This window comes from Ranitomeya imitator, chromosome 2 (assembly GCF_032444005.1).
Source record: "Ranitomeya imitator isolate aRanImi1 chromosome 2, aRanImi1.pri, whole genome shotgun sequence".
Taxonomy (NCBI): Eukaryota; Metazoa; Chordata; class Amphibia; order Anura; family Dendrobatidae; genus Ranitomeya; species Ranitomeya imitator.
The window spans coordinates 362,026,469-362,043,023 of NC_091283.1; the positions used below are offsets into that span (position 1 = coordinate 362,026,469).

Sequence of the window (16,555 nt, forward strand, 5' to 3'; positions counted from 1 at the left end):
CTTTGCCAGTGACTTTGTCCCAAATTGTATAATCATAATCAGCAGGTCTGGTCAGAGAAGCCATGTTTTTTAAAATTTGGATATACTGTATAGAACAGACCTGGGCAAGATGCGGCCCGCGGGCCGCATCCGGCCCGCCTGATGATTTTAAACGGCCCGGCACCGCTCCAGCCGCCAGACGCTTCTGAGCAGCCCATGATTAAGATGGCCGCCGGAGTGCATTGGTCATTTGATTGCACCCTGCCATACCCACTGACTCCGCTCGCTGTGTGATGCGTTGATCATATGGGGCCCCATGTGATCTTGCATCGGCGGTCAGGGCTGCGGTCAGGGCGACGCTGGTGGGCGGGGCGGTGCTCACTGGCCGGCCCTGTACATCACGTGCGTACGTCACTCCAGCACCGCGCGAGATATGCTGCGGTGAAAGTTGCTGGCTGGCGGTCTCCTTCGGGTGAGTATCCGCGCGGTCGGGGGGAGAGGGGGTCCCTGTGTTGCTGGGGAGTGTGAGGGAGGGGGACTACTACATGGGGCTACCGCGGCTATCACATACTGGGGGTGCAGGGCAGGGGGGATTGCTATCAGTGGGGATCATCTACAAGGGATGGCTACATTAAGGGATACTACATATTGGGGCCCAATACTACCTAAAGTGCGGGATATCACACACTGGGGGGGGGGGGGGCAGGTCAGGGGGATTGCTATCAGTGGGGATCATCTACAAGGGATGGCTACATTAAGGGATACTACATATTGGGCCCCAATATGTAGTATCCCTTAATGTAGCCATCCCTTGTAGGTGATCCCCACTGATAGCAATCCCCCTGCCCTGCCCCCCCCAGTATGTGATATCCCGCACTTTAGGTAGTATTGGGCCCCAATATGTAGTATCCCTTAATGTAGCCATCCCTTGTAGGTGATCCCCACTGATAGCAATCCTCCCTGCCCATAATTGGGGGTTACATGGAGAATACTACCTAAAGTGGGGGATATCACGTACTGGGGGGGGGGCAGGAAGAATAATCTTTTGGCCGACAGTTATGATCCCTGATCTTCCCATTAAATCACCTGAAACACAAGTTATGGCGGACCAGCTTAGAGCCTATGTTATATAGGGGACGCTGCCATATAGTGCAGCCACCGGATACCCAGGGCGACAAGGGGGTGCAGGATACACAGGGGTGCAGGATACACAGAGAGACACAGGGGTGCAGGATACACAGAGAGACACAGGGGTGCAGAATACACAGGGTGACAATAATTGGGGGCTACATGGAGAATACTACCTAAAGTGGGGGATATCACATACTGGGGGGGGGCAGGGCAGGGGGGATTGCTATCAGTGGGGATCACCTACAGGGGATGGCTACATTAAGGGATACTACATATTGGGGGCTACATGGAGAATACTACCTAAAGTGGGGGATATCACATACTGGGGAGGGGGGAGTTTAACATACTGTTTGTTTATGAAAAGATAGAATATGACATATGTATACTATTGGGTAAAAATTAGTTAATTATATTAGTCCGGCCCTCTAAAACCATCCCAATTTCTCATGCGGCCCCATGGCAAAATTAATTGCCCACCCCTGGTATAGAAGAACTGACACTGGACACACACTGTAAAACTTCAGTAGGACGTTTATTGTTTGTTGCACATACATTGATAACATTTAGATGGATTCACATAAACTCTCCTACAAAACGTGATTAACAAAGTCATTACTACAGGACTATGAGAAAGTGATTTGTTTTACAAGAAACGGCAGAGCAAAAATTTGAGAGACTCCGGGCCCTGTGGCAGGATACTTCAGGAGTGGCCTCCAGCTTGTTAGTACAAGACAGAATCTTTGTCACTTCAGCTTCTCTACTTGCTATAATGAGACTCACTGGTCTTGTTCACATAAAGAGCATTTCAGAATAATAGAAACTGCCTAAATATGAGGACCTTGTCTGATCTATATGTCCTTGTATAAAGAAATATGGAGATAGCGCTATTCTTCTGTATAAAATATTTGATGTTGCTGTAGCCCTAATATTTCTGTACAGGGGTCTCTGTATAGATAATCTTACCCCAGTATTAGAAATTGAAGTAAGAGAGGTAGAGAGATGGAGACATAATATTTGAATTGGAATGGATCACACTAGACGTTCCAACAAAGAAGAAATGGATCATATATGCAAATAGGAGCAGGGTCGCCGCTGCAGGAAGCTGGCGGTGCCAGGAGTAAGGCAATGCAGCAAGCCCCGGGTTGGGAGAAGTGGGTGTCTCAGCAGTGCAAAGCAGAGGCGGAGTCCCCACTGTGCAAATTGGTCTCCTGATGGTCTTTAACACTTTCCCCTCAAATTGAGTTCGCAACACTTTCCCCTCAAATTAGGGTAGTTGATGGGGGGGGGGAATGCATCTTGTAGCCCAAACATATGGTACATTATGACGCGTAATTATAATACGGTATATTAGTAACTACATGTGTTATAATTCAAGTTTAAGTTCTAACTTGCTTTCTCGTTTACTGATTTGTCATTACTTTCACTCTCTGTTATGCGTTTTCTTGTACAGTTTGTCAAAAATATGGTTTCTTTCTGTGTGAGTTATCCTTTGTGGTCAACAAAATATGATTTTCTAATAAAGCATTTCCGACCTTCTAGTTATGAGTGACTTCTCCCTTTGCAAGATATTTATTATTTAGCAAGACTACTTTTGTTGGTAAAATATTTCCCACATACTGAACATAAAAATGGTTTCTACTTTGTGTGAGTTCTCTGATGTCGAAGAAGATGTGATTTCTTTGCAAAGTATTTCCCACATTCTGAACATAAAAATGGCTTCTCCCCTGTATGAGTTCTCTGATGTATAACAAGAATTGATTTATAAGCAAAACATTTCTCACATTCTGAACATGAAAATGGCTTCTCCCCTGTGTGACTTTTCTGATGTTTAACAAGACTTGATTTATCTGCAAAACATTTCTCACATTCTGAACATGAAAATGGCTTCTCCCCAGTGTGAAATCTCTGATGTGTAACATATTGTGATTTCTTGGCAAAACATTTCCCACATTCTGAACATGAAAATGGCTTATTCCCTGTGTGAGTTTTCTGATGTATAACAAGATATAATTTATCTGCAAAACATTTCCCACATTCTAAACATGAAAATGGCTTCTCCCCTGTGTGAGTTCTCTGATGTGCAACAAAACGTGATTTACATGCAAAACATTTACCACATTCTGTACAGGAATATGGCTTCTTCCCTGTGTGCGTTTTCTGATGTGATACAAGACATGATTTATATGCAAAACATTTCCCACATTCTGAACATGAAAAGGGCTTGTTCCCTGTGTGCGTTCTCTGATGTACAACAAGACTTGAATTAGTTACAAAACATTTCTCACATTCTGAACACGTAAAAGGCTTCTCTCCTGTGTGAGTTCTCTGATGTGCAACAAGACTTGAATTAGTTGCAAAACAATTACCACATTCTGAACAAGGATATACCTTCTCCCCTGTGTGAGTTTTTTGATGAGTAACTAAATGTGATTTATATGCAAAACATTTTCCACATTCTGAACATGAAAATGGCTTATTCCCTGTGTGATTTTTCTGATGTGAAACAAGATTTGATTTACTTGCAAAACATTTCCCACATTCTGAACATGAAAATGGTTTCTCCCCTGTGTGCGTTCTCTGATGTGTAACAAGACTTGACTTGCTTGCAAAACATTTCCCACATTCTGAACATGAATATGGTTTCTCCCCTCTGTAAACTATTTTTTGTCTAACATGCACTAATTTCTGGCTAAAATGTTTCCCACACTCTGAAGTACGAAATCTTTTATCATCTATGTGAATTTTTGGATGTGTAACACAAGACTTTTTGAGGGAAAAACTTTTTTCATATTCTAAATTTGAAAATTGCTTGTTTTCTGTCAGAGCACTTTGATATTTAACACCTCTTTTGTGAATTTTATTTTTCTTAGTAGTCTGTGTTGAATCAGAAGATAGATCTTTGCTGTGAAAGGATGACAGTACATCTGGAATAGTAGAATAGATGTCAGTTATATCTTGATTGATATCAAGGTCATCTGATATAAAAATTGAAGATGCCAATTGTCCATCTGATCTCTTGGTGCAGTCATCTGCCAAAATAAAGATTTTTAAATAAATTATCATGAACCCTACTTTTATAACATTTCTAAAATACCCAAATAAATTACAAGTTATGTAGAAAAATTCAACTATTTACTAAGACAAAAACAGTTAAAAATCTAACAGTAGACTTTGAAAAGCAAAATGGCTTCCATAACAAATTCAGAAAAATCTGCATTCCCAAAGCCAAATGCCCTCTTCGCTCCTGAGCCTTACAGTGTGCCAAAAAACTGTTAGCGTTCACACGTTTAGTATTGCAGTAAAGAGAAGAACCCACTTAAACATTTACAGTGTGTGTGCCCCCAGAAACAATAGCTGGGCGCTAAGACAGCATATTTTCAATTTTCATTCTCCAACATTCACTGTGCGCTAGGTTGCAGAGAATAACTGCGTAGTCAAAATAGTCACTACTCCTAAAGATGCATTCACTGAGGGAATGTGAGTCAATTATATGTGGATAATCAACCAAAAAGATAAGTAGAAATGGATGGCACTAGAGCGACATAATGTAAACAGGACTTAAAGCAGAATCCCAAAATGTCAGGTGTCACGCATGCTGGGGGTAGTGGTGCTCTGCTCGATAATAAAGCATGAAGAGTTCATATAAGCAGTAGAAAAGAAATCTGCGGCACTCACCCCAATTGTAGCAGTGAAGACGTGAAACTTTAATGGAGAAAATACATCAATATTACATCCATCTGGACATAAGGTAAGCAGGAGGGTGCGGTAATGGAGCTTGGACGACGGCCGTTTCGCACGTAATGTGCTTCGACAGGATCGCTTCCTTCACGTTGGGTGAAGTTTAACCCACGTGTGTATTCTTATGAGTACCGCCATATAGTCCGTCGTTACTTGGCAGCAGGTTCCATCTCTGCACGGTGGACCCCGGGCTGCGAACGCACCATACTCTATTTGTCTTAATATTTGGTGCGTTCCGCTGGCCCTAACATTACACTAGCGCCAGGGTCTGGCTAGTGATGACGGACAAACAGCAATCCTTGCGGTATATCCAGCAGCTGGAGGGTAGGTTGGCGGCTCTCGAGAGCGCAACCTCAGCTGTGGATGTTACCGCAGTTGCTGTACAGGCTGCCAGCGTGGCTGCAGCAACTTTGTCCATTGCCACCCCTGTTCCGACATTTTCTCGCCTCCCGCTGCCAGAAAATTTTTCTGGTGATAGCAAATTTTGTAGGGGATTTGTGAGTCAGTGCTCTATTCATCTCGAGCTTCTGGCTGCACGTTTCCCCACAGAGCGGGCTAAGGTGGGATTTATTGTGTCTCTATTGTCGGACAGGGCGTTGGAATGGGCTACGCCGCTGTGGGAGCGTGGCGATCATGTGGTGCAGAGTGCTCCGCTGTTTTTGAGCACTTTGAAACAGGTCTTTTTAGGACCTCAAGTCACCCATGACACTGCGCTCCAACTGCTGGCATTAACTCAGGGTGAGTCCTTGGTCAGTCATTTTGCCGTCCAATTCCGCACTTTAGCATCTGAGCTGGAATGGTCGGATAAAGCTCTTATCCCCATATTTTGGAGGGGCTTGGCTGACCACGTAAAGGACGCTCTGGCCACTAGGGAGATTCCTGCCACACTGGAGGAGTTAATAACGGTCTCCACTCGAATTGACCTCCGTTTTAACGAGCGGAGGTTAGAGCGAGTCCAGTGTAGGCAGAGGTTTCGGCTGGCTCCTACCTTCGCCAAACCTCTGGAATTTCCGGTCCTGGTTCCTGAGTCACATGAGGCCACGAAAGTGTCACAAGCGGGATCTAAGTCCCGGACCGCTTGTGCACTCAGGGTCTGTCATGTTTGCCAGCAGTCTGGACATCTAGCCACCAGATGTCCTCAGCGGTCGAGGAAACGTCAGCGTCTAGTGGTCGTAGGTGGTGGTACACTAGACACGGCGACGTTTGCCTCTAAATTGTCCTTTAAGGGGACAATTACTTTAGGCTCATTCTCCCACTCGGTAGAGCTCTGCGTGGATTCTGGGGCGGAGGGCAATTTTATGTCTTCTGCCTTCGCCCAACGCCACGCAATACCTCTGGTTATGCTAGCTCAACCTGTAACGGTACGAGTGGTGAATGGGTCGACTCTGCCCTCACAGATAACTCACCAGACCATCCCTTTTACTCTGTCCATGTCGCCATCTCATCAGGAGATTATTTCTCTGCTCGTCATTCCAGAGGGAATTGATGAGGTCCTGTTGGGAATACCTTGGCTACGGTACCACTCTCCTCATATCAAGTGGTCCTCAGGCAGAATTCTGGGATGGGGTGAATCTTGTGGGGGTAGGTGTCAGAGGGAGTGCGTTCAGGTTGCTACAACAGAGGTACCCGCAGATCTATCCTCTCTCCCCAAGCAGTATTGGTCTTATGCAGTCGTGTTCTCCAAAAAGGCGGCGGAGACCCTTCCGCCCCATCGCCCCCATGACTGTCCTATTGACCTCTTGCCTGGTGCTGAGCCTCCCCGGGGTCGAGTCTATCCGCTATCTCTCCCGGAGACGGAGGCAATGTCACAGTACATCCAGGAAAATCTGGCAAGAGGGTTCATCAGGAAGTCAGTGTCACCTGCTGGGGCAGGGTTCTTCTTCGTGCAGAAGAGGAGTGGGGAATTGCGTCCATGCATAGACTACAGGGGTCTTAACGCCATCACCGTTAAGAATAAATACCCTTTGCCTTTGATATCTGAGCTATTCGATAGGCTTCGGGGAGCAAGGGTATTTACTAAATTAGATCTGCGGGGTGCTTACAACCTGATTCGCATCCGTGAGGGGGACGAATGGAAGACGGCTTTTAACACCAGGGATGGGCACTATGAATATCTGGTGATGCCCTTCGGGCTCTGTAATGCCCCAGCCGTTTTCCAAGACTTTGTGAACGATATCTTCCGGGATATGCTTTCCACCTCGGTCGTAGTCTATCTGGATGATATTCTCATCTACTCTCCAGATATTGACTCCCACCGGAGAGATGTTTGCAAAGTCTTCGACCTCCTACGGGCAAACTCCCTCTATGCCAAGTTGGAGAAGTGTATGTTTGAGCAGGAGTCCTTACCTTTCCTAGGCTACATCATCTCAGCCCAGGGATTGGCTATGGATCCTGCCAAACTACAGGCTGTGATGGACTGGCAGGAACCCCATTCTCTTAAAGCGGTGCAGCGCTTTATGGGGTTCATCAATTATTATCGCCAGTTCATCCCGCACTTCTCAACTTTGGTAGCTCCCTTGGTTGCCCTCACCAAGAAGGGGGTGAATCCCAAATTGTGGTCTGAGGAGGTCTCCAAGGCCTTTATCTCTATAAAGTCACACTTCGCTAGCGCTCCCATTCTACACCGCCCCGATGTTGATAAGCCCTTTATCATGGAGGTGGATGCCTCTTCTGTTGGTGCTGGAGCAGTCCTCTTCCAAAAGAATGCTCAAGGTCGGAAGCATCCTTGCTTCTTTTTCTCCAAGACCTTCGCACCAGCAGAGAGGAATTATTCCATCGGGGACAGGGAGTTGCTAGCCATGAAGTTGGCTTTCTCGGAATGGAGACATCTCTTGGAGGGAGCACGTTTTCCCTTCCAGGTCTTCACAGACCATAAAAATTTGGTGTACCTGCAGACAGCCCAGCGGTTGAATTCTCGCCAGGCCAGATGGTCCTTGTTCTTCTCCCGGTTTCATTTCACCCTCCATTTCCTTTCTGGGGAGAAGAACATTCGGGCCGACGCTCTCTCTCGCTCCGTTGTGTCATCTGCGGAGGAGCCTCGGCTTATTGTCCCCACCGAGAGCTTGAGAACTGTGGCCCCGGTTTCGCTAGAGTCTGTGCCCCCGGGCAAGACTTTTGTTCCCTCCAATTTGCGACCGGAGGTTCTCTCTTGGGCACACTCGTCCAGGGTGGGTGGACATTTTGGTACCAAAAGGACATCTGAGTTACTGGCGAGGACGTACTGGTGGCCGCATATGGCTCGTGATGTCACAGAGTATGTTCGGGCGTGTGTCTCTTGCGCCAAGAACAAGACTCCTCGACAACGGCCAGCTGGTTTGCTTTATCCTCTGCCGGTGGCGGACAGGCCCTGGGAGATGGTCGGGATGGACTTTGTGATGGGCTTACCCAAGTCTCGTAACTGCACCATTATCTGGGTGATCACTGACCATTTTTCCAAAATGGTGCACTTGGTGCCTCTTCCACGGCTACCTTCTGCACGGGCGTTGGCTGTCTTGTTCGTCAAGCATATCTTTCGCCTACACGGTATGCCAGACAAAATTGTTAGTGACCGGGGTCCCCAGTTTGCGTCTCGATTCTGGAGAGAGCTTTGTCGTCTACTCAGTATTGAGTTGAATCTCTCTTCGGCATATCATCCCGAGACGAATGGGTTGGTAGAGAGGGCCAACCAGACCTTGGTCACATATTTACGACATTTTGTTTCTGCCAGGCAGGATGACTGGGCATCCTTGCTACCGTGGGCAGAGTTTGCACTTAACAATGCCGTAGCCGACTCTACCGGTCAGACTCCATTCCTCCTAAATTACGGCCAGCATCCGCGTGTTCCTGTGCCCATGCCTGTGTCTTCTGCTGACTCCAGGGTGGCAGACTGGGCTGTGGAGGCACGGGACATTTGGGACCGCACGCAGGATGCCATCCGGGCCTCCAAGGAGAGAATGAGGTCCTCCGCTGATGTTCATCGGCGTCCCGCTCCGACCTTTGCTCCTGGCGACTTGGTGTGGCTCGCCGCCCGTAACATCAGGCTGCGAGTTGAGTCCACTAAGTTTGCTCCTCGCTACTTGGGTCCCTTCAAGGTTCTCGAACAAGTTAATCCTGTGGTCTACCGTTTGGCTCTTCCTCCACGCTTGGGTATCACCGACACCTTTCATGTGTCCCTCTTGAAACCCGTATACATGTCCCGGTTTTCCGAGTCATCTGCCGGGACATCGGGTTCGTCTACGGACGATTACGAGGTGAACACTATTTTGGGGTGCAAGGTGGTACGCGGCAAAAAGTTCTATCTGGTAGATTGGAAGGGTTATGGCCCAGAGGACAGGTCAAGGGAGCCTGCTGAAAACATTCGGGCCCCACAGCTCATTGCTGCCTTCGAGCGTAGCGAGGCCCAAGGAGGGGGGGGGGGGCCCTAGGAGGGGGGGTAATGTTAGGTCTCGAGTTCCCGCTTCTGCACAGGGGGAATCTCGAGCCATCTCCGCTGCGGTCTCCCATTCTTATCCAGCCGCAGTGGAGTCTGCTCAGCAGGGACATCGGTCCCAGCGTCTTGCTCAGTCTCACGCTGTACAGAGAGTTACTGCTGCTTCTTCAGCTTCTGCCATTAAAGTCAGTGCTGGTCAGCAGCGAGCGGACTTCTCTGGGACTAAGTCCTTGTCTGCACACACTGAGCATGCCCAGGGCAAGATCTCCCGTTGGAGATCGAGGGTCATGTGCTCAGGCTCTGCAGCACATTCCATTGGTCCTCTTGGCAGGTCTTGGAAGGGCAAAGTTTCTGTGGCCACTTCCTGTGCTGCAACTATATAAACTGCACATGACCGCACGGCCATGCGCTAGTGTACAATTGTTAATGTGTGTATGTTGTGAGTGCAAGTTGTCCTTGGATACCCCTACCCTATTGAATGTCTGTTCGCGGAAGGTGTATGGCTGCTATCTAGCACCCGACTTAGCCTACAGCACAAATCACACATTACAGCGACCAGTTGCTGTGACCGCCAGTACGGCGCCGTGCACTTCCTCTGTGCTTTCCTTACCCAAGCCTGGGTGGTTAGTGGCGTTCGTCAGTGCGGCACCGCATGCACTCTTGTGCCTTAAAATCGTTATTTAGTTTCTTTACACACCCAGTTGCGGTGTTATGCCAGCAAGGGTCTAATCGGACTTCAATCCTTGTTGGGGTTGAGTTCGCTGACTACTTGCTCGCGCTCTATGTGCGGTACCGAGGTCCTGTGACGCAACAGGATCGCTTCCTTCACGTTGGGTGAAGTTTAACCCACGTGTGTATTCTTATGAGTACCGCCATATAGTCCGTCGTTACTTGGCAGCAGGTTCCATCTCTGCACGGTGGACCCCGGGCTGCGAACGCACCATACTCTATTTGTCTTAATATTTGGTGCGTTCCGCTAGCCCTAACACCTGCCATGTGCCCAAACAGTATGATATTATGCTATTTAGGAGAAGCTGCAAAATATATTCTGAGGTTCATTTTTTCCATTTCCCCTTGTAAAATTAAAAAAATTTGGGCTACATCAACATTTATTATGAGACACCTAAAAGGGTTAAAATTTCTGAATATGGTTTTTAATACTATGAGGAGAGCAATTTTCTAAAATATAGGCCCCTTCAAGTAACTTCCAAATGTGATTTGGTCCCCAAAAAATAGGTTTTGCAAATTTCCTTCAACATATAATTGGTGTTTAAAGTCCTAAAAAAGAAAATTGAAAGAATGTTTAAAAATTGCGGCTGACATAAAATAGAAATATGATATGTGCTATTTATTAAATATTTTGTGTGGAATATTTGTTTTAACGGCATACAAAATCAACGTTTGAACTTTTCTAAATTCTTAAAATATTTGGAAAATTTCAGATTTTTTCATAAATAAACTCCAAGCAAATTAACCTAAAATTACCACTAACGAAAAGTACGTGTCACGAAAAAAAAAACAAAAAAAAAACAACAATCTCAGAAGCACTTGGATCAAGTTATGCATTTTAAAGCGATTACTTTGTAAAGTGACTCATGTCTAATTTGGAACATGGGGCCTGGTTAGGAACAAAACTGGCTGCACAAGAACGATTAAATGAGGGGATCTTGTGCAATAACTACTGTAGACAAAAACTATGACATTTCTGTGTAATGATAGCGTATGACATGGTAACTCTTAAGAATTCAAACTATAGTAGGGGTCAATATTTTCTGTCTCGAGTTTCTTTAAGAAAATTGTAGTTACTTATCGGTAACGGCATTTTACAGAGCCCATGACAGCATCACCCGAGAGAGGGTCAGGACAGGAAACCTGCTGAATTATAGGGTGGTACCTCTCCTCCGCATCAGTTGGTTTTCAGAGCATGAGAGGATCCCCAGACAGTTTTTATTACAACCATCACCAATGAAACATTCCTAACTATACACCTCATAATGTAGTGCACACCAACCAGTGTTAAAATGAAAGGAATATAAGGGATCTGTCATGGGGTTTGTGAAATCCCATTACCGGTAAGTAACTAAGATTTTATCCCTTCTCCCATGACAGCACCACATGCGAGATTTATATAGAACAGACATCTTAGAGTGGGATCACTGTATGTAACACCTTTCCTTCAAAGGATAGATTATCATAGGAAAACAGATTCGGTCGTTAATTTTTATTGAAGGTGAAAAGAGAGGACCATGTTGCCGCCTTACATATCCTGGTGATAGACACTTCCACCTTCTCTGCTGTAGATAAGCCCCTAATGGCGGTGGCCGCAGCTTATATGTGAAAAATGAGGTGACAGATTCCCTTTAAGATGATCCTACTCTACTTTTAGAAATACATACATCGTGAAGAAGTCATTATTATGGGGCATCATTACACTTTTCCTTTTCAAGTTAGTAAATGGGCCCTTCCCTAATTCACCTTGGTTCTCCTGAAGGAGTCCCAAGAGGGACTGATAAGAGTTATCTGATGATAAAATTGAAAGCTAACTGATGACATTGTTCTCTCGTGTGTGTGTGTGTGTGTGTGTGTGTGTGTGTGTGTGTGTGTGTGTGTGTGTGTGTGTGTGTGTGTGTTTGAAAAAATAACTTCCACTTCAGGTTTCGTACATAGAGGTTTAAATCTTTCACACAATGCAAACACTTGTAGTTGTTTGTGGGTACAAATCCCAGGCCTTTTTGTAACACCCAATATTCTTTTTTGTTAGGGTAGTATGGTGTCAGGTTCAGGATTTGGCCCTGACTTGTCAATGCCTCATCCTCAAATCTTACCCCATTGGGGCTTTCTGCTTTAAAAAAGAGCTTGACGATGAAGAGGATGGCAAAGAGGACCTGCTTATGTTGGATACTATTGGTTTATCTTGCCAAGCACCCTTTTGTTTGGAGGATCCCCTAGTTTGTTTTGATCGAGATTTGAAATATCGGCCCCTCCCAGGAAAGGTACCCCTATGGTTACAGTCACCCCTTTCTGTGTCAGAGGTGTCGATGACCAATGATGACACCTCAGTTGGGGGGGTTGTTTGGTAGATTGTAAGCCCAATTCTCCTTAAATTCGGCTAAATCTCTAGTGAATTGGGTATGCTTTCTTTCCTTCAGCATAGACTGAAATTTCTCAACTGCTGTCTGCAAAATATTTTCGCTTCTATTAAATTTCGGATCTGCTTTATGTTTAAGGAGTTTTTCAATCTGTTCATTTAATTGTTCTGAGAAGACCTCAAGAGTTTTGTCTCTTCTAAAATTAAGATGTTCATAAATCTTAATGAGGACTCAGATGCTTTTAACCATGCTGATAGTAATTAGGGGTTTGAAATACGTGGTGGCGGTTGGATATTAATCCTTACACCTCTAAGGACTATTATTTTTTATATAGTTTTCTAGCACTTTTACTTCTCACCATGCTCTGTTTTCTTTGTACTGGATGTAGAGCTATAGATCTCCTTAACCCCTTCATGACCTTGGGATTTTTCGTTTTTCCGTGTTCGTTTTTCACTCCTCTCCTTCCCAGAGCCATAACTTTTTTATTTTTCCGTCAATTTGGCCATGTGAGGGCTTATTTTTTGCGGGACGAGTTGTACTTTTGAACGACATCATTGGTTTTACCATGTCGTGCACTAGAAAACGGGAAAAAAATTCCAAGTGCGGTGAAATTGCAAAAAAGTGCAATCCCACACTTGTTTTTTGTTTGGCTTTTTTTGCTAGGTTCACTAAATGCTAAAACTGACCTGCCATTATGATTCTCCAGGTCATTACGAGTTCATAGACACCTAACATGACTAGGTTATTTTTTACCTAAATGGTGAAAAAAAATTCCAAACTTTGCTAAAAAAAAAAAAATTGCGCCATTTTCCGATACTCGTAGCGTCTCCATTTTTCGTGATCTGGGGTCGGGGGGGGGGGCTTATTTTTTGCGTGCCGAGATGAAATTTTTAATGATAGCATTTTGGTGCAGATACGTTCTTTTGATTGCCAGTTATTGCATTTTAATGCAATGTCGCGGCGACCAAAAAAACGTAATTCTGGCGTTTCAATTTTTTTTTCTCGCTACCCTGTTTAGCGATCAGGTTAATGCTTTTTTTTAGTTGATAGATCGGGCGATTCTGAGCACGGCGATACCAAATATGCGTAGATTTGATTTTTTTATTGATTTATTTTGATTGGGGCGAAAGGGGGTGATTTAAACTTTTATATTTTTTTCACATTATTTTTAATTTTTTTTTTTTACTTTTGCCATGCTTCAATAGCCTCCATGGGAGGCTAGAAGCAGGCACAGCACGATCGCCTCTGCTACATAGCAGCGATCTGCTGTTCGCTGCTATGTAGCTGAAAATCAGGTGTGCTGTGAGCGCCGACCACAGGGTGGCGCTCACAGTTGCCGGCGATCAGTAACCATAGAGGTCTCAAGGACCTCTATGGTTACAATTCTGAAGCATCACCGTCCCCCGATCATGTGACGGGGGTCGGCGATGACGTCATTTCCGGCCGCCCGGCCGGAAGCGGTAGTTAAATGCCGCTGTCTGCGTTTGACAGCGGCATTTAACTAGTTAATAGGCGCGGGCAGATCGCGATTCTGCTCGCGCCTATTACGGGCACATGTCAGCTGTTCAAAACAGCTGACATGTCCCGGCTTTGACGCAGGCTCACCGCCGGAGCCCGCATCAGAGAGGGGCTTCTGACCTCGGACGTACTATCCCGTCCGAGGTCAGAAAGGGGTTACAAACAGTTTTTAGTACTGTTGGTACCTCCCAACGGAGCACCACTGAAAGGGAACCTGTCAGCAAGTTTGTGCACAGTAACCTACAGACAGTTTCAGATCGGCACCGTTATACTGATTAAAATAATTGTTGTTTAATCTTTATTTGCAGCATGATCGCATATGTACTGTGTATATACAGTGGGTACGGAAAGTATTCAGACCCCTTTAAATTTTTCACTTTTTGTTTCATTTCAGCCATTTGGTAAATTCAAAAAAGCTCATTTTTGTTCTCATTAATGTACCCTCTGCACCCGATCTTGATTGTAAAGAAAACAGAAATGTATAATTTATTAAAAAAGAAAAACTGAAATATCACATGGTCATAAGTATTCAGACCCTTTGCTCAGTATTGAGCACCTTTTGAGCTAGTACAGCCATGAGTCTTCTTGGGAATGATGCCACAAGTTTTTCACACCTGGATTTGGGGATCCTCTGCCATTCTTCCTTGCAGATCCTCTCCAGTTCCGTCAGGTTGGATGGTGAATGTTGGTGGACAGCCATTTTCAGGTCTCTCCAGAGATGCTCAATTGGGTTTAGGTCAGGGCTCTGGCTGGGCCAGTCAAGATTGGTCACAGAGTTGTTCTGAAGCCACTCCTTTGTTATTTTAGCTGTGCGCTTAGGTTCATTGTCTTGTTGGAAGGTGAACCTTCGGCCAAGTCTGAAGTCCAGAGCACTCTGGACGAGGTTTCCATCCAGGATATCTCTGTACTTGGCTGCATTCCTTTCTGGGGAGCTTTGTCTCCAAGGTGCATCAGATACTTCAGTAGCACACAGACCAGGAAGGCCATGTCTCTGATGCACTTGACAAATAATGTCAACCAATGCGCCCTGGAATGCACAGACTCAGGACATTGTGTCAGCTGGAGACGTTTTAGCAAAGAGGTCTCCGACAGCACGTAATCGCACACCTCAACCCACTGGCTGGTGGTGGCGTCTCCAGATCTGTAAGCATCCCGGACATCATCCAGACCTGAGTAAGTTCAAGCCCTTACACTTTTGGGTTCCCTTAAGGACAGGAAACCAAACTGATGCAGAGGAGAGGTACAACCCTGTTATGCAGTAGGTTTCCTGTCCTTGATGGGAGAATACCCTTTCTCAGGTCGTGCTGAAATGGGAGAAGGGAAAAATAGTAGACATTTATGGAGAACTTTTTAAGATGCACTAAATCGGAGTTGTATTCATTTAGGATGGAACCACTGAAGCTCCTATATTCCTGACTAGAAAGGTAGAAAAAGTATATGTGGTCCCCATTTCAGGAGAGATTGTGCAGTAAATTTTCTTCCTTAGGATCAAAAACATCATGAAATTCATGAAAAGAAGTGATAAGAGCCATCAACCATGCACAGAGACATATCATTGGTGTAACGATTTTGTAAACGTTTTTTTCTCACAGAAACTGAAAAGTCAGGTTAAAGGGATACTCTGCTGCTATTGTACAGAAATTCACATTTAGCAGCAGTTAAAAAATGTCAATTTTTATTTTCTGACCCTGTAGATTTAAATATGAATGATTTCAGATCAAGATCTTGTATAAATGCTTAAACTAATGGAGACCATTTTGTTTGGAGTACCGTACATTCTCCTGCTAGACCACTGGTGACCTTTAACCCCTTTCTGACATTGGATGTAATATTCCGTCCATGTGACCTGGGCCTATCTGACTAGGTATGGAATAGTACGTCATCGCGATCGGCCGCTCAAACGGGGGGGTGAGGGGTGTGCCCGGGTGTTTTTGACAGCTGACACACTGCACTAGGTGTCAGGAGCAGTTACAGACCGCTTCCGGCATTTTAACCCCCGAAATGCTGCAATAGAACATGATTGCATCATTCCAGAAGCTGACAGCCTCTCTGCCTTTGTATCGGAGGGCATGAAACGGGGTCCCGATTGTTGCCATGGTGCCCCGATGATTTCATGACAACATCCGGGTCAACAGAGCTAAGAAAGTTGCTGATCATGTGCAGTGTATGATAAGCAAGTCTCGCTGTGAGTGCAGAGTTGACAGCTTCTATTGCATGAAGATGGGGCTTCATCTATTTGCTATAGAAACGATCAGCCTGCAAAAAATAATTGTCCCATAGTGGGACAAAGTAAAAATAAGTTATGAAAAAGTTTCAAAAAAATAAAAAATTAAATAGTAAAAACATATATTTTTTTAAATCGAAAATAATAATAAAAATCAATATATAATTTATCATTAAATAAATATTTGAATGACAAAAAATCTAAACAATGAAAGTACACATATTTGGTATCACCATGTCCGCAATGACCCAACCTATAAAAGTGTCCCACTAGTTAACCCCTTTAGTGAACACCATAATAAAAATAAAAAAACGATTTATCATCATACCCACGAACAAAAAGTGGAATAACACGCAATTAAAAAGACTGATATAAATAAACATGGTACTACTGAAAACGTCAACTTGTCCTGCAAAAAACAAGCTGCCATACAGCATCATCAGCGGAAAAATAAAAAAAGTTATAGTC

At 44.9% G+C, this 16,555-nt stretch overlaps 1 protein-coding gene across 2 annotated transcripts in view; it reads right to left on the reverse strand.

Moving 5' to 3' along the window:
* Positions 1 to 2,110: 2,110 nt before the first annotated feature.
* Positions 2,111 to 16,555, reverse strand: part of LOC138663857 (oocyte zinc finger protein XlCOF22-like) — a 52,773-nt gene continuing 38,328 nt past the window's right edge. For both annotated transcript variants that reach the window (XM_069750212.1, XM_069750211.1), the window contains exon 7: positions 2,111 to 4,139. In XM_069750212.1, coding sequence (XP_069606313.1) covers positions 2,746 to 4,139 — 1,394 coding nt within the window. In that variant the 3' untranslated portion in view covers positions 2,111 to 2,745. The remainder of the gene's footprint in view (positions 4,140 to 16,555) is intronic.